The 26,563-nt window shown below is 36.5% G+C and overlaps 4 protein-coding genes and 1 non-coding gene across 6 annotated transcripts; 4 read left to right on the top strand and 1 right to left on the bottom strand.

The window, feature by feature from the left end:
* The first annotated feature begins 651 nt into the window (after positions 1-651).
* On the top strand, positions 652-12,975 carry LOC141838601 (putative serine/threonine-protein kinase SIS8). Of its 2 annotated transcripts, none has more exons than XR_012602647.1 (13): positions 652-1,150; positions 1,955-2,392; positions 4,135-4,238; positions 5,019-6,223; positions 7,080-7,120; positions 7,664-7,732; positions 7,815-7,915; positions 9,037-9,115; positions 9,197-9,295; positions 9,370-9,484; positions 10,521-10,589; positions 11,370-11,419; positions 11,515-11,537. XR_012602647.1 is itself a non-coding variant. In XM_074726118.1 (13 exons), exons 1-13 carry the CDS (start codon positions 677-679, stop codon positions 12,482-12,484), a joined length of 2,985 nt encoding a protein of 994 aa, XP_074582219.1. In that variant the 5' UTR covers positions 652-676; the 3' UTR covers positions 12,485-12,975. The 2 variants fall into 2 exon arrangements, 1 of the variants encoding a protein (XP_074582219.1); XM_074726118.1 differs by lacking the exon at positions 9,370-9,484 and adding an exon at positions 12,406-12,975 and having other exon boundaries at positions 11,515-11,691.
* A 1,032-nt stretch (positions 12,976-14,007) lies between these two features.
* On the top strand, positions 14,008-15,150 carry LOC141841529 (GATA transcription factor 9-like). The gene is made up of 3 exons (XM_074729702.1): positions 14,008-14,269; positions 14,359-14,598; positions 14,681-15,150. The coding sequence occupies exons 1-3, from the start codon at positions 14,060-14,062 to the stop codon at positions 14,957-14,959; spliced, it is 729 nt and encodes a 242-aa protein (XP_074585803.1). The 5' UTR covers positions 14,008-14,059; the 3' UTR covers positions 14,960-15,150.
* A 1,327-nt stretch (positions 15,151-16,477) lies between these two features.
* Positions 16,478-16,549, top strand: TRNAQ-UUG (transfer RNA glutamine (anticodon UUG)). Its single transcript has one exon. It is a non-coding gene; the product is annotated as a tRNA-Gln (tRNA).
* Positions 16,550-19,761: 3,212 nt separating this feature from the next.
* LOC141840181 (beta-galactosidase-like) lies at positions 19,762-23,482 on the top strand. Its single transcript, XM_074728089.1, has 18 exons — positions 19,762-20,036; positions 20,122-20,217; positions 20,291-20,403; positions 20,469-20,535; positions 20,617-20,709; positions 20,783-20,926; positions 21,042-21,130; positions 21,207-21,312; positions 21,380-21,467; positions 21,534-21,652; positions 21,721-21,885; positions 21,945-22,114; positions 22,195-22,304; positions 22,379-22,488; positions 22,576-22,686; positions 22,767-22,868; positions 22,937-23,142; positions 23,276-23,482. The coding sequence occupies exons 1-18, from the start codon at positions 19,809-19,811 to the stop codon at positions 23,385-23,387; spliced, it is 2,229 nt and encodes a 742-aa protein (XP_074584190.1). The 5' UTR covers positions 19,762-19,808; the 3' UTR covers positions 23,388-23,482.
* A 266-nt stretch (positions 23,483-23,748) lies between these two features.
* On the bottom strand, positions 23,749-26,441 carry LOC141840180 (protein CHUP1, chloroplastic-like). The gene is made up of 4 exons (XM_074728088.1): positions 26,097-26,441; positions 25,897-25,964; positions 25,084-25,818; positions 23,749-24,771 (listed from the first exon to the last, which is right to left on the bottom strand). Exons 1-4 carry the CDS (start codon positions 26,314-26,316, stop codon positions 23,926-23,928), a joined length of 1,869 nt encoding a protein of 622 aa, XP_074584189.1. The 5' UTR covers positions 26,317-26,441; the 3' UTR covers positions 23,749-23,925.
* Between the last annotated feature and the right edge of the window lie 122 nt (positions 26,442-26,563).

The raw sequence follows: 26,563 nt of genomic DNA, 5'->3' as shown, positions 1-26,563 counted from the left end.
CCTTGGCACCCTCATTATCTTTTTCATCAAAAATCTTCTTCTTTTTAATTAAAATAACACTCTAATACATTTTTCATATTGAAAATACAAAATTGCAATGCAATTAACTAAATTAAGAATAATGCATATAAAAACCTATCCAAATGTTACACGTGAGATAACCTAAAACCAGACCGGAAGTCTTCGTCGTCATCTTATTTGTTTGTCTTTTCATTTGCCTACAAGTTGAATGCATGGAGAGGACGAAAGTGGTTCGGCAAACAAGTTGGGCGTCCGGGGAATCCTCAATCGTTTGCTTGTACCCAAACACTTACCTTTGAACGCAGTGGGTAAATTAGTGGGGCCACGTAACACAAGAAACGTGGCGTTGAGAGAGCAGTCAGAAAGGATGGAGGTAAGTTTGGTACGTCGCTAGATGGTCGCTAATGTTTTTGTGAAAAAAAAAACAAAAATCGTGCTGGGGTCGATACTGTTTTATTAGGTGGGGTTCACTGTGGGACTTCAGGATAGCGAATGAGAAGGCTGGTAGTTACAGGTGACGTTAAGGCCTAGCACTACGATGCAACGCCCATGCCCAGGTCGGATCAAGATAAATTATTGATTTTAATTGAAATTAAAAAAAGGAGCTGAACGAAAGATCGAGAGGGAGATGGGAGGACTTCGGATCTGATGGTCAATGTCGAGGATGAAGCATCTCCTAAGGAAGCTCCACATCGGAGGCGGCGGCGGAAGCAGTAGCGGAGGAGTTGACCATCAGCCCCCCCACCACCCGCATCCTCATCAGCACCAGCGGCTTGGTGGCGAGGCCAGGAGGAATCCCTCTCCGACGTCCGCATCGAGTTCGAGAGCAAGGGCACAGGACGTGGCGCCGGCGGAGGCGGTTGAATCCAGGGAGGGATCGCGATCCGATGGGGCAGCGATCGCGGGACCGGACTATAGCTTGTTCGAGGAGGAGTACCAGGTGCAGCTGGCGCTGGCGATCAGTACCTCTGATCCCGATGGGCTGGAGGATGCGGACTCCGTGCAGATTAAGGCTGCCAAGCGAATGAGCTTGGGGTGCCCGTCAGGGGTTGGAGCTGCTGCCGGAGCTGTTGTGGGTGTTGGTGCTGATGATTGCAGCTCCATGGAGTTCCTCTCGCTCCGGTATTGGGTAAGTCTAAATTGGATTTTTTGTCTCTGTTGGGATCCGCTTGATTTGATTTTTAGTTCTTTGTTCGGGGTTCTAGTTGCCCTTTCTTAAATTAGTCTTTCTTTGAAGCGAATTTCGATTTGCTTAAGAAATCATTACGCAGCATAAATAAATCTCCACCGCACTATAGAGAAGGTAATGTTTATGATTGACAGGATGATCAAAAATTAATTTTTGAATGGTGATACTTGCATCATGGAGGAGATACCTATATAGATCTTAGCTTTTGAGTCATACGTATGACCCTGAACTCTTTCTTGTAGTAATGTGATTGTGATAGCTTCTTATACTATTAGTGATTAACTGGTTATAATCCTAAAAGTCTAGCTAATTGTTTACCGTTTCAGAGAGTGATTTCAATGCTATTTATGGCTGTGCATAAGAGTGCATGGTCGAAGTGGATTCTTCATTTTTATCAATAGAAATCCCTTCCTGAACTATAAATGGTATTGATTATTTTAACATCACAGATTTCCTCCTATTTTTTGAACATTATGAAATTGCTGAACCTACCTTCTTTAGCATCAAACTTGAATGTACTCTGTAGATCTTATGTAGATTGAACACATAATCACCCTTTACCTTACTGTCTTTCATGTTTTGTATTCATATAATTTGATAACTTTCTCAGTGGATATCAGTATATTTTGAAGAACTCTCAAGTATGCCTATTCAACATTAAGTTGGCGTGTCTCAGTTTTTTTATTGTTCCTTTCATTTTCTGTCATACTTTGGTTAATAATCATTCTCATTGTTCATGTACAGAGTTATAAGGTTGTGAACTATGATGAAAAGCTCTTGGATGGTTTCTATGAAGTATATGGTTTCTCAAGTGCCAACATTGTTGAAAAGATGCCATCTCTGGTGGATCTCCAAGCAATATCTATTTCAGATAAAATTGATTATGAAGTCATTCTTGTGAACCGGACATTTGACTATACACTTCAACAACTTGAGAAGCAAGCAGTCTCTATCCTTATGGAAAGCAAACCAGAAGAGCATGGTCTATTGGCTAGTGGGTTGGTCCAAAAGATTGCAGATCTTGTTGTTTGCAATATGGGTGGTCCAGTTGATGATGCTAATGATATACAAAGAAAGTGGACACTCAGGAGCTGTGAGTTGCGGAATTCTTTGAACACTATTGTTCTTCCTCTTGGCTCACTTGAGATTGGATTATCACGTCACAGAGCCTTGCTCTTTAAGGTTGTTTATATAATAATTTGGGTTGACTGATTGATTACCATCAAATAATGTTATGCGTTGTGTTTTTCATCCATTTTATCACATAAATCCAGGCAATTTTGTGAACATTTAATTGTATCATCCATATTGCTTTTACACATCTCATTCAATTAAGTAGATGTTTGACTATTTTCTTTATTATACGAGTTCTTTTTGTGATCCATAAACATTAACAACTAGTTTCTTGTGTTTTGAGCATCATATTGTCATGTCAATGGTCTTGTCTAATCTCGACTCGAGAATCATGCACTGGTTGTTAGATACAATCTAATTTTATAATATAGAATTAATTTTCTTATAGGCCTTTTTTTGGTACATAAGAAGCTAGTCAATTAGATCATTGCCATTATAATTTACATTAGCCTGCTGCTGTATCAAATTATTAATGGTTCAGTTATTTGGGCCAGACATCATAATATTATCGATATTGTTTATTTTTATTTTAGTGGTTTATGGTATGCTACCGATCTGTATAGCTTGGCATACTTGCAATAACAACCTCTTGACAATATAAGTTTTCTGCGCTTAGCTGGTATTTGAATGTTGGTTTAGTCTATTTAATTTTGATTTAATATCTGCCACCTCTGTTTGTTGTTCACCATTTACCTTTGTATGTTGTGTCTGGATGGCAACAAGCTATTTTCTCTATTAAATTTGATCGGTTAGTTATCCCAAAAGCTTACTGTAAGAAAAAAAACCCACGTGCTTTTGAATTTTAATCTCAATATCTCTTTTGTGTGGATAGTAACTCTTCCAAAGGATTGACTTAACTAAGGGTATTTATATTTTTTTGATCTACTGACAATAGCAATTAGCAGGATTCAAACATAGAATTTGCTATTCTGATACCATGTTTTCAATTTTGGTGAATTTTTATCCCATAGATGTTTGATGTTTGAAAGGGCCAAGTCTATACTTCTATAATTATTCTAGTATTCTCCCAGATATTTTGAAGAAAAAACTAATTTTCTCACAGATTGTACTTGGAACTATGATTCTAATATGTCCATGTGTCACTCTTAATTTTCACATTACTTCTTCTGATGCACTTAAAGAATTTAGCATGCTAGGGAACTTGAGAGGTTGCACACTAAAGTATGTGGCTTTAATGTCTGCAAATTACACAAATATATTTGCAAGAACTGGCGAATCTTCCCATCATTCTATGCATTATATTGTATAAGATGAATCAGAGAAATCTTATGATAGTTATAATAACAAAATGATTACAAGTCCCATTCCAACCCTAGGATTTTGTTGAATACATATGGCTCTATGTGAATGATGGTGCATCTTATTATCGGTGCGGAATTTGGAGTAGGTAGCGCATTTACATTTCATAAAGATATTAGATTGGTTAAATACTAACAGAAACACATCAGTTCATGCCGTTTTATTTTGTGCCGAGTTTGGAGTAGGTAGTCCTTTTACATTTCAAACATACATTAAATTGGTTAAATACTAACATAAACAATAAATTGTTCCTGTTAGACAAAGTTACATAGGACGTGTTGTTTCAATCTCCAATTTGTGGGTTTACTTGGTTTGTTGCATGAGAGCTTGCATTGTACTTTATAAGAGCATACAATATGATATTCACCTGATAGCATATCTTCAGCTGACTATTTGTCTCCCTCTGATAGTGCACTAAAACAATGAGTGCTAAGACATGTTTATTATAATTATTATTTTTCACTTTTCAGGTTCTAGCTGATCGGATAAACCTGCCATGTAAACTTGTAAAAGGTAGTTGCTATGCTGGTACAGATGAAGGAGCTGTGAACTTCATTAAAATTGATTATGGAAGGTGGTTTTTTATATTTTATTTCACGTTTTTCTTATCTTGTGATTCATCCAATTGAAGAAGTAATCTAGGCTCAGTTGACCTTTCTTGTTGCTTTCTCATTTGTTATTCATCATGTCATTCTGAACTAAACATTGTAGTTTGCATGAACAAAAAAATTATTGGTGGTCCTTGAAATATCTTTTTTCATCTTTTCTGCTGTGGTAATTTTTCAATATTTGATGTGCTAACGAGATGATGTGCAATTCTTGTGATAAATCTTGAAATTTACTTATTAATACTGGAATGTTAGGTTTTTCTCTGTTCTTGGCCTTTTCCAATTATTACTACATAAGTTAGAGGGCAAAAGTTGCTGGATATCAGAATCCTTCTGTCCAAACCAAAGAGTTATAGCTGAAGGAACTGCAGTCTTATACACATTGTGGCTTCTTCTGAATTATTGTTGTATTCTGTAATGTTATGTTATTTCAGTGCTGGTTAGTATCGGCAATGACACCAACAGATCAAGTTTCATTTTGACAGGAAAGATTTGTATAGATACTTAATCTTCAACTCTTATATTGTAATCTTATTATATGATGAGCCTGAAGATACATTGCAAATTCATTGTTTTTTGTCTGAGAAAATGCCTGTTGGCACTTGATCTCATCTGGTTTCTATATCTTCTTACTTCATGTAATAGCCATTAATTGAATCGTTAATCATACCATTGTCATCATGCATATAAAGATTTAAGCATAATTCAGAAAGGAAACTGACACAACATTTCTTCACCTCTAACAGTGAATACATTGTTGATCTTATGGGAGCTCCAGGCACATTGATTCCCACCGAGAATCCCAGCACTCATATGGAAGATTCTAGAAACTTTCTACTAAGCTCAGAGACCATGGAACAGACTGTCCAGGATTTATGCTTGGTCCTTAATAAAGTGAATTCTCAATTTGAGAGAAAAAGTGATATATTTGAAGGAGATTTAGATAACAACTTATCATCAGGATATTCTGGATTACAGCTGGAAGAAAGATCAAATTTAATTAATAGACATGATGATGCAGATGATTTGGTTGTGAACAGTCAAATTGCAGGGAGTGATATTGAACCTGGAAGTTTCTGTTCTTTTCTGAGTAGACCTCAATTGGAGACATCTAAACCTACAGAAGTTATTTCCTCTTCTCGACAGATGAAAGTTAATGATGTTTCCAAGTATGTTGTCACTGCAGCAAAGAACCCAGAATTTGCTCAGAAATTGCATGCTGTTTTACTGGAAAGTGGTGCGTCACCTCCTCCAGATCTGTTTTCTGATTTAAATTCTTCACTAAATTTGGTTGAACAGGCTCATAACATAGATATCGAGGCGACAGGAGGAAGAATTGGACTAGAGTTAACTGGGATGAATACAACTACAAATATCTGGTCTTCCATTTCACCTGTGTTAATAGAAGAATGTTCAACTAATTCTGACATGGCCAAACATAATGAAAATGTTGCTGAGGAATCAGTACACTATATGGGGGAAGACATATCCAGTACAATTATGTCTTCATCTTTAGCTATGAAAAATGACTGGCTCGCAATACCTAATTTTCAGGTGAATGGGAGTTTGCCTGATAATTCAGGGACTGAATACAGTGATCCAATTCTGGATAATCTGGTTATGTCAAAAAGTTCCTTCATGAAAGAAGTTGACACATCTCCTGTGCCAGATGTGGTTGAATCAATCAATAAAGGAGGTGCAAGTATTGTTGAATCGTCTGGTGTACATTACCATCAGGAAAATTTAGGAAGAGATTCTGCTTCTGATGGGCATCAAAAAGTTCCTTTTGAAGATTGTCTAGAGAGTGCAAAGGATTCCATGTTTAAACAAAAAAGTAATTTCCATGCACTAGATGCATCTGACAATGAAAAATCAAGCAAAATACTTGATGCTGTTTCTGAATGGGAGATACATTGGGAAGATCTTCAGATTGGAGAGCGAATTGGTCTAGGTTGGTCTAATAAATGAATTTACTTGTTCAGGCTTTCAATCTAATACATATTTCTTATCTGTTTTTGAGTTCAGACTGAAAATGAATCGAGCAGAAGATGTATACTTCTCTGATTTGTACTTTTTAGAATGTATACTCTGTAGATTGTCATTGCTTTTCAGATTTGTCAACCTATTGTTAGTTCTAGATCACATTTTCATTTATACTTCATTGCACAATGCACTTTATAATGCCTTGGCAGCTTGTATAAACCATGATCAGTACATATAAGAAACTTTTGCACATAAATCATAATATGTCAAACTGTTTATATAATTATTCTCCACAACACTGTTTTGAAGGGCTAAGTTACATGGCGTTCAGACTTTTCCCCCTAGGCCCCTGTATTTCCTTTTGTCTTTTTGTTTGGTACATATAAAAAAAAAAGAAGAAGAAAAAGAGAAGAGAAAGTAAAATCATTGATTAAGTTTGCACCTTACATTAAATTCATTTTCTTCTCGTCTCTTGTGAATGATATCCTTGTTTCTACTTTCTAGTTTGGTGTTGAAACTTTTTCGATTGTGAAAATCATGATCTCAATTTTGCCTTGAGGTAGTATCTTTCAGGAAGGCTAATCTAAAAATTGTATTGAGGTTCAGTTTTATAGTGCATACTCCTATCATACATCATCTGCTTGACTGTTTCAAACTTCAGTCATACATCTACTCAACTGATTCAATGTGAAAGTCTTGATTTTGATTCCTCTTTGAGTATATTTTAGGAAGTCTAATCTAGAAACTATATGGAAGTCCAGTTTCATATTGTGTAATCCTGTCATAGAGATAATCTACTTGACTAATTCAAACTCCTTTTCCAGGTTCATATGGGGAGGTTTATCGTGCAGACTGGAATGGCACTGTAAGTTTCAATCTAGGATATCTATCTTTTTCTTGTTTTGTCATTTGTATATGAATGATCATGAAGCAGAGGGATAGTGGTATTAAAATATTATTATTACAGATGGAAAATTCTATGTTGTTTTTGTTTGTTTTGGGAATGTTGGAATTTTTTTTTTATCAGAGAGAGAGAGAGAGAGAGAGAGAGAGAGAGAGAGAGAGAGTTTCCATGTGTAATAGAAGCTCCTGGGCATGTATGGTTGTTTAATAGAAATGGATAGCGTTTTGTTCTATTGTGCTATTTAGGAAGTTTGTGATTGTTTTGGAAAATTTTCCATTTTTTTCCTTTTCCATCGAAAAATAATTTAGATATTTTTTTCTTAGATTAATTGTCCTTTGTATAAAAATAAAATTTATTTTATGTTTTATCATATTGTTATGTTCTTGCAGTATCAATGAAACCTTTTGATCTTTTAGATTTATCTAGAAGCAAAGCATTTGTGTTGATGGCTAATTGTTGAGAATCTTTTTTCTTACTCATCCGTTCTATATGGTCATCTTCCAGGAGGTTGCAGTGAAGAAGTTGTTGGATCAGGATCTTTGTGGTGATGCATTAGAGCAATTCAGATATGAAGTAATCTCTATATAAATATTGCATACCAACTTGGAATTTGATTTTGAACTTCAGTTTTTATATAGTAACTTTATTGCCATAGGTTAAAATCATGTCAAGGTTACGACATCCAAATGTTGTTCTTTTCATGGGAGCAGTGACTCGTCCTCCAAATTTGTCAATATTGACAGAGTTTCTTCCCAGGTTTGTGCATTTCTGTTTAACCTGTTCACCTAACAAATACACTGTCATGATCTCATATACTTTGTCTATTTTTCTAATTCTTGGGCAGGATCTTTCATCTAAACTGGGAATGCCATATGATGATTAATATATCTTTGCTGCTTTTTCATCCTCTTTTTCTTGATTTGTCCTACCATTTCCTCCTGAAGTTTCTAAAAAAGAGTGTGACAATTGCAACATTTCCCATATTTATATGTTGTTAGATTGGAGTATCATGCTCATCACAAACCCACACCAGTACTTGCTACCCAACCCTTTCATCCTAAGCCTGTTACATGTATCTACTACTTTATCCAAACTTGTGCCAAACCAACTTAACCTGATTAAATGGGTTGGATAGTAACTAGCAACGAGCAAGGTTCAAAGCATTGTTCCATGTTAGAGTTTCAATCTCTTGTAGGAATGGCATCGATATCGACCATGTGCCATGTTGGGTACCATACTACCTTATTAATGATCAACCCAAATGAATTTTGATTTATAATCTTAGTTTTTTACCTCTAAATATAATTATATAACAATTAGAAAGGTGATTAAGTTAACATTTTAAAGTAACAAATTGTAAGATATAACAAGCATCTCTTGACTCATCGTTAATACTAAAATAAGTGTTGTGCATTTGGAGCATTGGTTCTTATGGCATCCTAGTGATATCAATCTCGTTGGACTTAGGCTGACACAATTTGAATTGAAACTACACAAGTATGTGTCTATGATATCGATACTTCTTTGACTCCAACGTCACTCCTCTTTGTTGTTGTTGATAATGATTTAATTGGTTCCTCCCTTCTTCCCCTCCCCTTGCTTTTTATAATGCTTGATCTCCTTCATATCCATCCATTTTAACTATTTACATGATAGTTATTATTTTTCTTGATTTTTCCTCTTATTACAAATTGTATTAGAAGTTGATATTCCATCAGATTTCTGAAACAGGAAAAAAAACTTTGTTTGCCTGTGTTTGCATTCACTAGCTGCACAAAGTGGATCACAGCAGAAAAAAGTATTGAATTCGTATAGCAAGATAACCACAGTTTAATGGCATTGTTGAATGATTCCAATATGTTATTTTCTGTTTTTAGGGGAAGTTTATATAGGTTGCTGCATCGTCCTAATTCTCAACTAGATGAAAAAAGACGGCTAAAGATGGCTTTGGATGTGGTACTAGTTTATTTGTTTGTTATCTAAATTTGGTTATGCATATTGATATCCCACTGAACCTTAACCTGCATCTTTTGACAGGCCAAAGGGATGAACTACTTGCATAGTAGCCATCCTACTATTGTGCACAGAGATCTCAAGTCTCCTAATCTTCTTGTTGATAAGAACTGGGTTGTCAAGGTACCCATTTAGATAAAACCTTCAAAAGGAGTAATTCCTAATAGATCAACTTCTGATGCTTCCTTATTGGACAGTGTTGTCGGGATTTATAATGTCTCCAAATACCAGTCCATCAGTTGCTATGAATCTATTGACACTTAAAATGATGCATGCCACAGAGATTCTTGTTTTCTCTTTTATTTGTAGGCGGTGGGTGATTAACATAATTTGTTTTTAGTTCACTACCTGGCAGTACATGATGCGTATCTTTCTTCAAAGCTACATACTTCTCCAATATTTATGGCCCACGTTGTTTAAGCTTTTGATTTATAGATTTTTCTGTGCAGCTTTGTTATCTTTTAATGGATAATCATGTGAGAAGTGCTTGATCATGTATGTTCTTTTCTTTCCCAATGCTTGTGTCATTAGTATACAAGGTAATGCATCTAAGCAAAGTTGCACTTGGCTAACCTTGTAGACATTCCTAATTTCTGTGTCAGATTAACCCTCTTGATCTATATTAAAAATGCTAATTTTCAATAGGTTCGAACTTCTTTGTTGCTGATCTTGTATACCCCTCGATGACCCTTTCTATTCATCAGATATTAGTCATGGATTTATTATGAATAATTATAATGAATTGCCATGCTAGCCAAGATAGCAAACACCATTTTGTTCAAATGATATTATCCTACTCCATCCAATTAGTCTCAACAAGTTCATGCAGTGGTTTAGCATGCTAGTGTTTGAGGGAATCTTATGATCAGTGGGATTTTTCGTTTGACCAGTGATTACAATAGGATTGTAGCACCTCAACATATGTTGCTTGATTTAAAGAATGATTACATAAGCTCTGCGTCGATGCTGCAACTCTTGTAGTTATACTAGAAGGGGAAATAAATTCTTGTATTTCAAATGGTTCAGCTCATTCCCACCCTTCTCCAGCGAGTAGGTTACAGTAAATTGAACATGTGTGTTTGTTTTTTTCCTCCATTGTGACTTTTAGTATCCGCATTACTGTCAATACTTATTTGAACTTTTCACTCTATTGAAATCCAATGAAGATGCTCTTGGGGATTTATAACTAAATTAAAGCTGGACATTAATGATGTTTGAATTAAATATGATATTTAGTTCCAACAGTTTTGGTTTCCAGTGTTGTTTCCTGTAGTATCTAGACCATCAAAGTCTATTTGCCTATCCGATTCTATTTCGCATTTCAGAAGAGAAATTAATTTTGTCTCAGGTTTGTGATTTTGGCTTGTCAAGGTTGAAGCATCATACCTTCTTGTCATCAAATTCAACATCTGGAACGGTGCGTTTCTTACTCCACAACTTTTAAGAATAATCATGTTTTGCGTTGTGTACTGATTTTTGCTGATAAAATGAATAATCATTTGCTTCTTCTGTGTACCTCACATAAAATTTCAAGTTGAGACATTACTTATTCTTGGAGTCATGGTACCTATCTTAATCCTGGCAACAAATTTCATTCTCAGATCTGTTGGATCAGTATGCAATTATGCATTGTGGAACTCTGTGAGTTTAGAATTTACTTAAGCCTATTGGATTTGGAATGTAGGTGACACAATGACATAATAAGATTTCTAGTAAAAGAAAGCTTTTAGGGATTCTTGAAATGCCTTTTACATTTGGAAAACTATATATTGATTCACCTCATGGTGTTCTGCAAAACTTGGGCTCATTCAAAACTTTACATTAATGTGACTTAGTGGGTGAAATAGTCAATTTTCTGGTCACACTGTTTTATTTCATCATTCTTCAAAATTTTGCATGCTATTTTTTTACAAAATTTATTGTCAAACCTACTGTCATTGAGTAATCCTATAGCGCATTCTGGTATTTCTGTGTTTCAGTGTATACCGAAAACTTGATTTGCTAAATTTTTATAGACTTAAAAATCCTTTGATTTGGGTAGCAGGTCATTGTATTGTGGTGCTTCATATGTCTTATAACTGTGTCAAGTTTTTGCGTAACCTCTCCATCAGAAAGAACACAATTGTCATTATTGTATTAACTTGATCTAGTTTTAGGTAATGGCATCACAGTAATTTCTAACTATTTGTTCTTTCAGCCAGAATGGATGGCACCAGAGGTCTTACGGAATGAACCATCAAACGAGAAGTGAGTTAATTAGACATTCTGATCTATATGTATATTTTGGAGATATTTGGTGCTATTTGTAAACCTGTTGGTAATGGGAAGCATCTGTGTCTCAGATGTGATGTTTACAGCTTTGGTGTCATCTTATGGGAATTAGCAACCCTACGGAACCCGTGGAGTGGAATGAACTCGATGCAAGTAGTTGGTGCTGTGGGATTCCAAAATAGGCGTCTTGCGATACCTAATGATATTGATCCAGTGGTTGCACAGATAATTACTGATTGTTGGGAAAGGTATGCTCCTGTACCAGTGCTATAGCATTTAAAACGCTTCTATTTCAACCAAGCTCTTGTTCAACAGCGGTTTACATTTCAAACATAATGAATCTGATATGTTGGCGTTGATTGCATGGGTCGTGTTCCTATGAACTCTACAAAATCTTGTCGATCTGTGTATCTATATATTAAGTTGGCAGAAGGTGAGCGACTGACATGCTAACACAGAGTGGGTTTCACCTTACTTGAGTTGGATAGATTTGGGTTTAAAATTAACCGTCAAGATTAGTTATCAAATCGCAGAGTTCATTTTAAGCACAAACCACTCAGTTTACGTAGGTTTAGACACTGGGTACTTGGGTTTGATACACCTTATTGCAGTTGGAGCTATATCGTAGTTGTCTGTTAATGAATTGGGTGGGGTTAGCTAGTTTGATTATAGCAGGCTTGTGTTGCGCTTTAAACCAACCCTGTACTTGACCTGATAAATGGTCGTGTAAAAGATAGTGGTTCAAGTTGAAACCAATTCATTTTGTCCATTCATCTAAGCAATAACTTCTCCAAATCCCAGAAACTTCTGGATGAACCGGATCTATACTTCAACTGACTTCTTATTTTGTACTAGAGGTTAACCATTGAAGTGCAAGGATAGAGAGATGTCTAAAGTGTTCTTCATTGTTTTGTCATTGTTCGGGTTTATAAATATCTCTCTGAAAGCTGTTCCTCTTGCAGTGACCCAAATAAGCGCCCATCTTTTTCGCAACTTCTGTCACCTCTCAAGCAGTTGCAGAAGTTGGTCGTTTCAAACTGAGGCTTACATGTTTGTGTAAAAGATGTATTGTCAGAGGGCAAACCATCTTTCACTGTGTCCACGCTGGAGCTGCAAGGGCGCAATACTAGCTGCAAAGTACACTTGTTCATGAGCTGTAGGCTCATGTCTGTTCAAAGTTGGAAAAATTTTCGAGGTTCGGAACCAAAAGGTTCTGTCGAGGCATGCCTTGTCATCCTGAAGCTGTGCGAAGTGCAGCTGAAGAGTTAAAGATTGCTACATTTCAAACTCTCATACTTAACAACAAAAGTGTTGAAGTATAGCACCACAGCACATAGTCTGCCATTTTGTTTCGGATTCACAAGTCGAATCCGAAACCACCTCAAAATTGTACACATCTGCTCAAGTTGTAACTATTTCTGCTCTTGAAAACAAACAAAAACAAAAATAAAAACAAAGAAAATGGACGGTACAGAAAAGAAAATTTAAAAGGATTCACTAAGGCACATTCTGTTTTCACATCCTCAATGCATAAGAGCTGTTGCCCTTAATTATTTTGAGATCAAAACTTCATTAATTATTGTGTGATAACTCAGCTCATGCTTGTGCATTTGTAAGGGCAAATAATCATCAGCAGATCAAGTGTTCTTCTGGTGATCAGATCGAGCCGGATCACAACCTATGAGATGCAGTCAGTCAGCTTCTCTTATCTCTTCCACTCTCAAATACTCATCAGTCTGACGTTGAAATTATCAATCTTATCTCATTGCAGATTTTCACTGTATTGCTATCGGATTGTCTTTCCTTTTCTTCCATAGATTCGATATATATCTACGGCCAAAATTGTGGACATTATTTGCCTATATATAGAAGTTTAATCCATCTCCATCACAAGAAAATGAGTTTAGTTGCATTAATTCAGTGAAGCCTAGTCAGCAGCTAACACAGCTGCCCACATATGACAAAAGTGTGGGGATGAACGCCGACGTGTTTCTCTTTGAAGCCAAGCTCGCCACCACATGAACTCACTGTTTCCTTCTTATCCTCTTTCTTTGTTGTTTTCACCACAGCCTTTGGGAACCCTACCAAATTGTGAGGGACGTGTGCTTGTGCTCTCCTCGCAATCCAACTATTATTTTTTGATTATTTTTTAAAAAATATATCCTTTATAATTTAACTACAACTAAAATATTCTCTATTTTTTAGTTTATTATGCTTGTTTAAACAGTATTACAGTTGCACAGCCAAAGCATGGTGAATCGTTTGCCATATCTGTGCTTTAGGTTTGGTTTCACATGCAGAAACAGAAATTCGTTTGTCATATCTCTATCTGACACAGAAGTGAGATACGTATCCAGATTCTCTGTCATACATAGAATCCAATGGAAATTTATATTTTGAGGATAATATGGATAATGAACTTGAAGCTCAGGATCACTCACCATCTCATCTCTTAACCCCTCGATCATATTCTTAATCCTTCAACTCTTGTTGCCTTAATAGATTTGTAGTTTAAATTATATCTTAGTGTATATATATATATATATATAGCTCCTCCAAGAACTTCCAAACCCTACACCTCTCTCTCTCTCTCTCTCTCTCTCTCTCTCTCTCTGCATGTCTCCATTTGATCTAAACCAGGCTGCTACCGTCCCTGTATCAGATGGAGAAGAGCAAGATCAAATCGGTGGACACCACCCTTCCTTGACGCCGCCAGCTGCCGCGTCTTCTTGCTCCTGCCTCAACTTCTCAAGAAACCACCATGATCACGGAGTAGTAGATCATGGCAGAGATCATTGCCTCAAGAATCAGATTCTGCAACAAGAGGTAATTAATATTGCAGATCATCATCATTCGCCATGCATCACATCTCCAACTATATATATTACTACTTAGCTTGTCTGATATGACAACAGCCCAGGGATCACTCCATTCTGAACGCCACTGATTTCTGCTATAAAGCCATCAGAGACATCAGCAGCGAGATGGAGCCATCTCAGTGCAAACCAAGAGGCAACATGAAACATTCTACTCAAGATCACAACAAAAGCAATAGCAGCTTCGAGTCTTCAGGTGGTCCAATCAGTATCAGAGCCTGCTCCAATTGCAACACCACAAAGACTCCTTTGTGGAGGAGTGGCCCTCACGGCCCCAAGGTAAAAAAAAAAAATCAATCTTTAATTTCGTTAATTTTTTTTATAAAAAAAACCCGTGTTGAGTTTTGTTTGTTTTCTTCAGTCTCTTTGCAATGCTTGTGGAATAAGACAGAGGAAGGTGAGGAGGGCCATGGAAGCTGCTGCTGCTGCTGCTGCAGTGTGTAGGGTGAGAAAGGAGGAGAAGCCATGCAAAAGCATGGATCACAGCACTGTGCCATTCAAGAAAAGGTACAAGTTCACCAGCTCAAGCGAACAGAAGAAGCAGCTGTTTGTGGGTGAAGCAGTACTGATGCCATTGAAAGATGAGAGAGATGCTGCCAGATTGCTAATGGGGCTTTCATGTGGCCTGATCAGGGGCTGAGCATGAGGATTGGTTTGAATTATTTGAATGTTGTTGGGATGTGGGAGAGGATAAATTTTTGTTTGATTGTGGGAGGAAGAGATATATCAGAGCTAATTGAGAAGAGACAAGCTTGAGATAAGATTCCTCCTCCATTTTGTTTGAACTTGTGCAGTGGATCTAGCTATATATCAATTGTTTTACTGTTTTAATCGTCTGTAACAATTTTATCTTAATTTGTGCTTATTAATTCCTGAAGAATTACTTGATTGTGCATCGATCGATGAGGATGAACCATTCAATGATCAGATTGAGGGTGCCAACTAATTAATACAGTCGATAAAGGTCTTGAAAGTCATTATCGATGTTTGAAGTTTGAAAATCTTTGATCACTCAAATCACTTCATTTCTCAAAACTCTGTGAAAAATCTTGATTAGATTATTCCATAACCAATTGGACACCCTTAATTTTAAACGATAAACTCATATATCCAAAAAGAATTTCCTAGGCACACTTCTATCAACATCATAATTAAATTGCAAAAATATTTTAAAATTATCAAACACTAACTTACTTTCACAAAACGCACATTAATTTGCGTAGCACAAACACCTTAATTATTCTAAATGCATGCACTTTTGAAATGCAAATGGAATGCCAAACTCACCTTCAATTTATTCACAGTAGAACGTACAGAATAGAATTTGAAACGAAGAACTTGATCAGTTAACATCAAAATCTAAGGGACCATTAAGTAAAACAAGTGATTATATATCTAGGTTATGCCTAACATGTTAACACAATACGATACATCGAAACAAACTAAATGATGCATCAATTGAATCTAGTTATCATCATCAATAAGACAATAGCTGAAAATCGAATGCAATGACAAATGAATGGTTGACATGAATCCATCGGTAAACCCATTGATTCTTACTTGTCACCGGATGGATTGCTGCAATGTAGTGGAAGTCTTCTGCAGGGATCAGACAACAATCCGTAGTCCTTTTTAATGAAGAGGAAGAAGAAGCTCTTGATCTCAAGATCATGTCCCAAAATTTTATGGGTTAAATATCATCTTAAATAATCTACTTTATTAATTTAATTAGTACAATACTAAATTAGAAGTCAAAGTTACTATAAAAACTTAATAGTAATCACAGTTCTAATTTAATTAATGGTATACATCAAATATGGATGTTTATAGTATGAAAATGACATGAAATGTGGTCTGTATATGTCCATTTTTAAGAATTTTCCTTATGATCCAAATCGGATCCGAATAATGCTTACTTAAATCTTATGCAAAACTATAATAGTAAATCAGGATTCAATCTTATGACTCAAAAGAATCTCACATCGTAGAAAAGCAGCTTGATGTAGTGGTAAACTGATATTGAATTAATTGTTAGGGATTTTTAGTAATTGCAAAATGAGATTAGTGTTTTTGTTATCGGGTTGAATCATTAGTTTTTAGTCTTGATGGTAAAATATTATTATTTAATTAATTTTATTAGAGTGACATCATCATTACAGGTTCCATGGTCTAGTGGTTAGGACATTGGACTTTGAATCCAATAGCCCGAGTTCAAATCTCGGTGGGACCTTTTTTTAATCCTTTTATTTTATTTATATAAAAACATTTTTCCTACCTCAAAAAATTATTATAATTCATTAATTCTATACTTTTTTAAAAACTAGGTGTTTCTTGAAAGTTTTATATACACGAGCTTAACAATATATTAGAATATTTATTATTCAACATTTGAATCTATTTAATAAAACTATTTTTATATATATATTTTTTATATAAAAATATTTTTTCTATCTAAAAAAATTATGACAATTTATTGCTAATTCCGTACCAAAAAACTCAGTGTTTCTTAAAAGTTTTAGATGAGTATACACATCTACTGTATATCAGATATTATTGGTCACTAAACATTTGAATCAATTAAATAAAAACATTTTATTTTTTATATAAAATATTTTCTGTATCTCAAAAAATTATGATAATTCATTGCTTCCTTACCAAAAAGCTAAGTATATCTTGAAAGTTCTAGTAAACAATTAATATATTGGAATATTTATCACTTAACATTTGAATCAATTCAATAAAACTTAATTTGCAAAGTTGGCCAATGGATAGCATTCATGAGATTTTTGATCTATCCAACTGATTTAATTTGGATTTGGATTTGGATTTGGATTTGGATGGCTGGTACAAATTTGCTTACAATTATAAGTATTAATTAATTTGGATACTCATTTCCTACAAGTATTAATTAATTGGATTCCATTTGAATAATATAAAAAATAAATAAATAATAGTAGATTAATTCTTTAGATATTAACATTCATTTATAATAAAATCATTGAAGTTAAAACAAAAAAAAAATCTCTGACTTCCAATTGGACGAGATTGACAATGACGTAGAGTCCTCTTCTGTCACAACCTTGTCCAAATCCAAATTGGATACATAAGAACATGCTGACTAGGAGTAGCTAGGAAATCCAATTTACTTGGATTCTATTTTGACTTTATTAAAAAGTTCTACAACTCGTTGACCATTTTACACTAATTCCTCTTCTTTTTTTTTTGGATTTTCATAATGGTTCTAAGACAAAATAATAATAATAAAGCACTCTATTTTATTTAAATCATTAAAAACATTTTTTTTAAAAATGGTTGAATTAAAAAATATATATATATGATTTTCAGGATAGACTGAAACTTGAAAATGTAAATACTGATCGATGACACATGCGTTGAAACAATGAGTCACGCAATTAGCGAATATTAAATGACTTTGTTAGTTAATAGTCCATATTAACTGAGTTCTTTATAACTGTCAATGTGAGTTATAGTAGTCTACTCTATTAAATAATTTAAATGGATTAAAAAATTTTATCAATTAAAGTAAAAACTCAATGGACTAGTGGGTTTGATCCATCTAAATTACAATTTAAATTTAAAAATTTCAACTTATCCATTTAAATTTTAATCCAAATTTAAAATTTTTAATATTTTTTATATTTTTGCCAGGTCCATAAGTTAGTCAACTTAACTTGCAATCCGCCTTGGGTTGGAAATTTCTCAACCTACTAAGTTGGTGGGTCGGATCGTTCTGTCTCACCATATGACGAATTTCTGATGGATTGATCTATTTGACAGCTCTAACTCTATCATAGCAAAAGAAATTCTTTTCTCCGAGAACAAGTACTCATCCGAAATTGATCTCTTGCTATGTTATAACAAGTCTACCATCTTCTAGCCATATTAATTGACTCCAACATCTTTCTTATAGCACGGCAAGTCTCTATCTTGTAATTTGGAATTCATTCATGAATGGGTGCAATGTCTTGCACAAGATTCGTTGAGGCAGGCAGGCAGCCAAGGAGGGACGGAAGTCCAACCTTCTACCTAAAACCTTTTACTAAAGTTTGAAATTAATGTCGATAAGAACAACTTTATGTATATATAATTCATTATTTCTTTAGCTATATACATGTGATTCGTGTGTTAGGTCGGCTTGGATTAATTACTTCAAACAATGTTTTTTAATTATTTTATGGCTAAAATTATTGAGGGCTGTAGATCTTCAACATTTTGCTTGAATGAGGGAGCATTTCAATATAGTCTAGATGTACAAAAGAAGAATAAACTTTGTGTCATTAGAAGGAAGTGCGCCTTTACTTAGATACATTTTATCCTTCCTCATTTATCAAATCCAAAGATAAAGTTATTCTCAGAGATCGACATATGCAATTTAAAAGCATAGTTACTTGGATCATCATCTCTACCTTTACATCCTCAAAACTCTTTTACAAGGTGGAATTCGTCACCTCAGCAGTCCCACACGATCGGTCCCACGACAATCTGTAAAGAATTAAATCGAGAAACTATAGTTGACCACGTATATTCTCAAAATTCAATTGTTCTTATTAGATCAATGAAAGAACATATTTATTTATTGATCATAAGATTCAGTAGCTTCAATTGAATTAAAAGTTCAATAATTTTTTTTAATAAACTATTTTAAATCATCAAAGAATTGACTAGATCAAAATAATTTATTGGAATTTAATTTAATTGAGTTTAAATTTAATTAAAGTTAATTTATCAAAATTGTTAGTTGTATTATATATATATATATATATATATATATATATATATGGATATATATGATATACTTTAATTAGCTAATATATTAAGAATATAATTATTATTATTTAAAATAATTATATCTGATGATGTATTCACACATATAATCATTAAAGAAAACCAAAAAGGAAGCGAAGGTTTGATCCCTCCACTCAACTCTTTCACACACACACACGCGTCATTATGATAAGCAATCATTAAATCTTTATTAAATTAATGTTTTTAAAAATTTATCATATATTACGAATATGATATAATTTAATTAGCTAACATATTAAAAAAGGTAATTATTATCATATAAAATAATTACCTAACATATAAAAATAAATATACAATTGAATAATTAAAGAACACCATAACAAATTTGAAGGTTGGATCCTTCCACTCAACTCTTTCACAACGCAAAACGCAAAACGCAAATCGCATGAATCGATTCCAAAAACGACGAAGAGACAGGAGAAAACAAACTGTGAATTCAGAGATGATGTCTCCACGTCACCGTGAGTTACACAGGACTTCCATTAATCCACCAATCCAGAGCTCGCATTCTTCCCCTGTTTCTCTTCTTAAAGCGCAGTGCCTTCTTCCGCTTTCTTCCATCTCCCTCTCTTTCACACTTCCACTAAATTGGCAGAGAAAGATACAACAGAGGAAGTCCAAGATTAGAAAATAGAAAGGATCTGGAAAGCATTTTTAGTAAGATGTTGAAACAACTCCGATTGGCCAGGATGACGGATAGGAAGGCCACCATGAGCGGCGGCAGGCTCCCGGCGCTGGTGGTGGTGGTACTGCTGGTGGCGGCGATGTTGATGGCGTCACCGTTGCCGGCGGAAGCTTCCGTCGGATACGACCATAAGGCGCTGATCATAGACGGTCAAAGGAGGATTTTAATCTCGGGTTCGATACACTACCCGAGGAGCACGCCGGAAGTAAGGAATTGAAACATGATTCTCTGGATTTCTTAGTTTTTTTTATTCCGCAAAATTTGAACTTTATTGTTGGGGTCGTCTCCAGATGTGGCCAGATCTTATCCAGAAGGCAAAAGACGGCGGCTTGGATGTGATCCAGAGCTACGTGTTCTGGAACGGCCACGAGCCTACGCAAGGACAGGTTTTGCTAAAACTCCTCCATTGTTCTGTTCTCCAATCCTGCTCTCTTCTTGAACTAAAGATTTCGAATACAGTATTACTTTGGAGGCAATTACGACCTCGTTCGATTCGTCAAGCTGGTGAAAGAGGCCGGCCTTTACGTTCATCTTCGAATCGGTCCTTATGCTTGCGCAGAATGGAACTTCGGGTACGTCTTCTTCTTCTTCGTTCTTCTTTAAAACTGCTGATAGTAACTCATCTGTTCTAAAACAGAGGATTTCCTGTTTGGCTTAAGTATGTTCCTGGAATCCAGTTTAGGACAGACAATGGGCCTTTCAAGGTAGCATGTCCCATAAAAATCCTTTTTTTTTATAGTTTTCCTGATCTCCAACTAAAAAATGCCTTTATTTTAATGCAAAAGGCGGCGATGGAGAGTTTTACGACGAAGATCGTCTCCATGATGAAGGCCGAAGGGCTTTTTCAGACACAGGGCGGCCCCATTATACTGTGTCAGGTAAGCATTTTTAACTGTTCAACAAAATTTTAATAAAATTTATTTATTTATTTATTATATATAATTTGAGCAGATTGAGAATGAATACGGTCCGGTAGAATACTATGGAGGTGCTCCGGCTGTGAGATACACCAACTGGGCTGCTCAAATGGCTGTGGGTCTGAGCACAGGCGTTCCCTGGGTTATGTGCAAACAAGATGATGCCCCTGATCCAGTAGTAAGTCCCCAATAGATCTCTTCTCATGTTTCCAAGTTTCTTCTTCTTCTTCTTCTTCTTCTTCTTCTTTAAAACAGAAGAAAAAAACTAATGGATTTTTGTGTTGTGTTTTCAGATAAACACATGCAATGATTTCTACTGCGATTGGTTCTCTCCAAATAAGCCTAATAAACCAACTATTTGGACAGAACTCTGGACTGGCTGGTAATCATTTTTCCTTTCCCCCCTTAAATTATCAACTTTTTTTCTTGAATTAATTCATCTATCTCGATTTTCATAGGTTCACTGCCTTTGGAGGCCCTGTTCCTCACAGGCCGGCTGAGGACGTAGCTTATGCAGTCGCAAAGTTTATCCAGAAAGGTGGATCTTTCATCAATTACTATATGGTAAGAAAATCTTGTGTTTTATTTAGATTTTTCAATCGACAAGTAACTGAGTGAAAAAGATTGGCAGTATCATGGAGGAACAAATTTCGGTCGAACTTCTGGTGGCCCTTTCATTGCAACAAGCTATGACTATGATGCCCCAATTGATGAATATGGTATGAAAATAATGTATATTTAGATCAAATTAAAACCTGTCGTTTACTCTCCTAAACCCTTCTCAGGGCTCTTGAGGCAACCTAAATGGGGTCACCTGAGGGACCTCCACAAGGCCATCAAACTCTGTGAGCCCGCCCTTGTTTCAGGGGATCCCACAGTCACTAAACTGGGAAACAATCAAGAGGTTTGTTTGCTTCAACAGTGTTTCAATGGTTTAAAAATTGGCAAGAACTTATCTTTGATTCCTTATAGGCTCATGTCTACCGATCGAACTCCGGTGCCTGTGCTGCATTCCTTGCTAACAATGATCCTAGTTGGGATGTTAGAGTCACTTTCAATGGATTCCCTTATGATCTTCCAGCTTGGTCCATTAGTGTCCTTCCTGATTGCAAAACCGTGGCATTCAACACTGCAAAGGTAAGATTTTTGGTTTTCATGAATGTGCTATATGAGACTAATGTTCAATTATGATTCAGGTAGCAGCTCCAGACTCGCATATCAAGATGTCGTGGTTCGAAGGGTTCTCTTTTCAGTCCTATACTGAAGATATCAGCTCATTGGACAGTAGTTCCTTCACAAGAGATGGACTAATTGAACAATTAAGCTTGACACGGGACAAGTCGGATTACCTTTGGTACACCACATAGTGAGTATAACTTAACTCCTTTTGAAATCTTTGATCATATGAAGCAATGTTGATGACCGATATATTATCGATCTTTTCAGCATCGACATCAGCCCAGATGAACAATTCCTGAAGACTGGCAAGTGGCCTTATCTGACTGTGATGTCCTCCGGTCATGCCATGCAAATTTTCGTCAATGGAGAGAACTTCGGTGAGCATTGCTCTCGCCTAACCGATCTTGTTTCAATCGCTAAATTATACATCTAAACCGTGAATTTTCTGCAGGGTTCGTGTATGGTGATATAGACAATCCAAAGATAACTTATTCAGGGAATGTGAAAATGTGGCAAGGAAGCAACAAGATCTCCATTTTGAGTGTATCAGTTGGCTTACAAGTGAGTGCAAACTACATTTCTGGAAAAAAAAAACAAATAAAAAGCAATCAATCTCATAACTGATGAACTTACTTGTGTTTGTTTCAGAATATTGGGAACCACTTTGAGACATGGAATGTGGGTGTTCTAGGGCCAGTGACCTTAGACGGCCTTAATGAGGGAAAGAGAGACTTGTCATCACAGAAATGGACTTATCAGGTTTTCCTTATCAACTTTTCAATTTCTCTATTGACAATTCCTTTCTGAATAGTATTTGAGAAAGAAAGATGTGTTTGCAGGTTGGAACAAAGGGTGAGCATTTGAATCTGCACACTGCTAGTGGCAGCTCTTCAGTTAAGTGGGGAGATGCAGCAAAGGACCAGCCCTTCACCTGGTACAAGGTCAGTGGAGTATCAGCATGACCCTTACTTTGTAGGAGTGGCGTCCTTAAGTTGGTCTCACTGTGCAGGCCTACTTCAATGCTCCACCTGGAAATGAGCCATTGGCTTTGGACATGAGCAGCATGGGGAAAGGTCAGATATGGATCAATGGGCAGGGCATTGGCCGCTACTGGCCTGCTTACAAGGCATCAGGCACTTGTGGGAGGTGTGATTACCGTGGCAATTACAATGAGAAGAAGTGTCTGAGCGAGTGTGGACAGCCTTCTCAAAAATGGTGAGCACACAATCTTTTGAAACCTAGACCAGGCTAACCGGTTTACAAATTTGGAGATAGAGTTTCAACCTTCAACACAATGCCTATAGATGAAAAAGATATATGTTAACTAATTATTGGTTTAAAATGTCAGGTATCATGTTCCTCGATCATGGCTAAATCCAACTGGGAATTACCTTGTGGTGTTTGAAGAGTTGGGAGGGAATCCAAGTGGCATTTCTTTGGTGAAGAGAACGGAACAATGATGAAACAAATAGTTAGAAAAATATAGTCTGTCTTGTTTTTTATTTCCCTCAATAAACGGGAAAAAAAATTCCTTGACCAAGTTAAAAATGAGAAGCTGTGCATAAACTTGCATGGAGATTTATTTTACTATTCGTTCATTGAGAATCCCTTCATGATTAAGCTTGTCAACGCTAAACACACAAAAAGCTTCAGGTTTGTTTTATTGAAAAACATGCTTGCCATCACGTTATTGAGCCTCAGAAGCACCTGAACAAGGAGAATGCATAGATGAAGGAAGCATCTAACCAATTTCAAGAGCACAAAAATCTCAAATGGCCACAACCTTTAGTTTCATTAAGAAAACAAAAGAAAGAGAATTCATGAGAATAAAAACCTCACTTCCATTGTCTAGAAAAAAAAAAAAGCAAACATGCTTTAACACATGTTTAATGGTATTTGTGAATATTTGGCAGCATCTGCCATATGTACCGATTAGCGTGTCAAACGTGTATATCCAGACACTTATTTGTGTATCTAGTAACTATTGAGGCGTGAAGTCTAGAGATTCTGAACGTCTCTCTTTGAACTTCTCAAAGCACCTGCAAACTTCTTCAACTCAGCTTTCTCTGGAAAATTGGTGTTTTCTTGGGCAATCAGATTATTTTGGTCGTGATACAGTTCTAAAGAAGATTTTGCTTTTTCATTCCAATGAGGTGTGCCTTCTTCTTCCAGTTCAAGCCTCCGCAGTGCTTGGATGTCCAACGATAGTCTATAATTTAGTCGAGAGGAAAGTTTTTGATTATGCTTCAACAACTGATTCATTTCTTGAAAATCCTCCACATGTCGTGGTGAGCTATCATATGTATCTCCTCTTACATTGTTGTTAGAATAGACCAAGGATGGTTCTTTTCTTTCTGAACGTACTGAACTTGGTGTTGTTGCATCCACTGCAAAATCTGTGCTATTATGTTTGGTTTTTCCTAATACCAGCTTTTTAAGTTTGCTGAGAAACTTTGCTCTGTGGGGAGTCCGTGTTAGCGATGAGGTATCAAATGAAGTATCTTCAGGTTCTCCTGTAGAAGTTTGTGAAGAAGAAGAATACTCCGAAGCAGCTTCAAAAAGATTTAGACTTCTCTCATCTGCACCAGAATTTGCATACTCCAGTATGAGTTGTTTGGCCATCTGTTCTGATTTTAGACTCAAACTCTTGCTGAGATCTCTTGCAACTGTTTTCCCTGAAGGTGGCTGATAGTTCCTCAACTCATACCTTAGGCAAGCATTTATCCATTTAAGATAAACCAGTTCCTCAACATCTGCACACCTATCCATTTGTAATTGTTCAATCTCTTCTTTCAAGCTTTCATTGATTTTCCTCGGATCGTTGACTTCGTGCAGTTCTTCCACCTGCAATGAAATTATAATTAGCTTCAGACATTATCATGAACTGAAGCATCAATTGTGCACCGCTGGACATAAATTTGGTAATACTTTTGAGATACCCCAACAGCACAAACAGGTAAAAGATTTGGAGAAGATCATTTGGAGAAGAGAATGGGTGCAAATTAAAAATATCTCAAACCACATAGAAATCACAACACAAACAGTTGCAGCAGATGGAGTGACATGATTATCTACCTCACATTTTTAGCACTTGAACTAAGTATAATGAATTCTTTTTTAGCAGTGAAATCTTCTAAAAGAATAACTGAGACAAACCTTTGTACTCTCAAGGACTGAAGGCTTGGGACTTTGTAGAGCTTCCAACCTCCTTGCCAAATTGGAGTTCTCCTCCACAAGCCTTGAATTAATAGTTCTTAGTTCTATAACTTTGTTTTCCGACTCCTCCAACCTCTTCAACTTGGTTTCCAGCTCTGCGTTGTTATTTACATAGCTTTCTTCCCTGTGCTGAAAAGATATGATCCTCTCATGAAGAGAGGTCAATATTTCTTTCTCCTTATCCCTATCCGACTCAAATTTATTCTTCAAAAACTCAACTTTTGCTCTGGCAGCCTCAAGCTCATTCTTCATTATTGCGTAGTCCACCATCCGAGATTCTAGCTTCTGGTTTTCAGTCTTCAAAGATTCTATCTTCAAACTATACATCTTAGATTCCATCACACTAATCTTCAACCGACTCTCAAGCTCTCTGATGGCAGCTTCTTGCTGCTTTGCTCCATGGGAATCAAGCAACTGGAGTTCAAGATTTCTCTCCCTCTCCTGAAGGAACGCAACCATCTCCCTTAGCCGTGTGATCTCTTCCTCCATAGAATTTTCTTCCTTCACCTTTGGCCGCTCGAGAGTGGTTTCGAGGTCCATATTTGACATCTCAAAATCCTTAACTAAAGAATCGTTCAATTCAGGCAAAAGGAAGCCCTCTGCGTCGTTTGAGCTGTTACTGGTAGGAGATAGCCTCGTCATGGTGGTAGACATGCCATTTACATTAGCTTCTTCCTGTTAAATATGATTATCTAATGAACAGAAACAAAACAAACTGTAGGAAATCGACTAAATTGGCTCTTAGAAATTTACGTTTTTTAGGATGCGGAAATCCTGGCCTCCGTCGTTATCCTTCTCGCTAGTGTTCAGCACCGCACCAGCTGTTGATTTGTAATCAGATGCAGCAAAATCAGATTTGATTCATTAGGGCTTTCAATTTCTCCCGATTAAAACCTAGTAAAAACCAAATCTCGATGCTAGAAAAGAACGATCGACACGAAGTTATTGAAAACCTGAAGACGACGGGATCAGAAGAGGCGGCGAACAAGGGCGAGGACGACGGGGCCGCCGCCGGAACTGGGAAACGAGAAACCCAGCTACCGAGAGAGCAATAGCGAAGCCGATCTCGACCAAAAGAGGTTTCCCGTCCCTCTTCCCTCTCTCCACCAGCTCCGACTCCCCGCCACCTCTCCGGCCATCATCAGCCGCCGTCCCATCTACCTCCGCGGTCATCAACCCGCTCCGAGATCACACCTTTTCGAGAAGCATCAATCCAAAGCCGCCGCCTTCGAAATCGTCTGCGTACGAGGTGCGCGCTTTCTCAATCTCAACGGCGCGTAAACCATCACGAGGATCCAAAGCCGTGTCTGAGAGCGCCAGAAGAGGCGTCTCCGCTTCCCTTTTCTTTTTGGCTTCTAACAAGTTGACCGTTGCCGCCACCCGCGAACGTACCTGCTTCTGGGCCCACGTTGGGAGTCCA

Source organism: Curcuma longa, chromosome 11 (assembly GCF_044706935.1).
Source record: "Curcuma longa cultivar G26 ecotype Majalengka, Jawa Barat chromosome 11, ITB_CL_G26_1.1, whole genome shotgun sequence".
Taxonomy (NCBI): domain Eukaryota; kingdom Viridiplantae; phylum Streptophyta; class Magnoliopsida; order Zingiberales; family Zingiberaceae; genus Curcuma; species Curcuma longa.
This window is presented reverse-complemented; position numbering and strand designations above follow the sequence as displayed.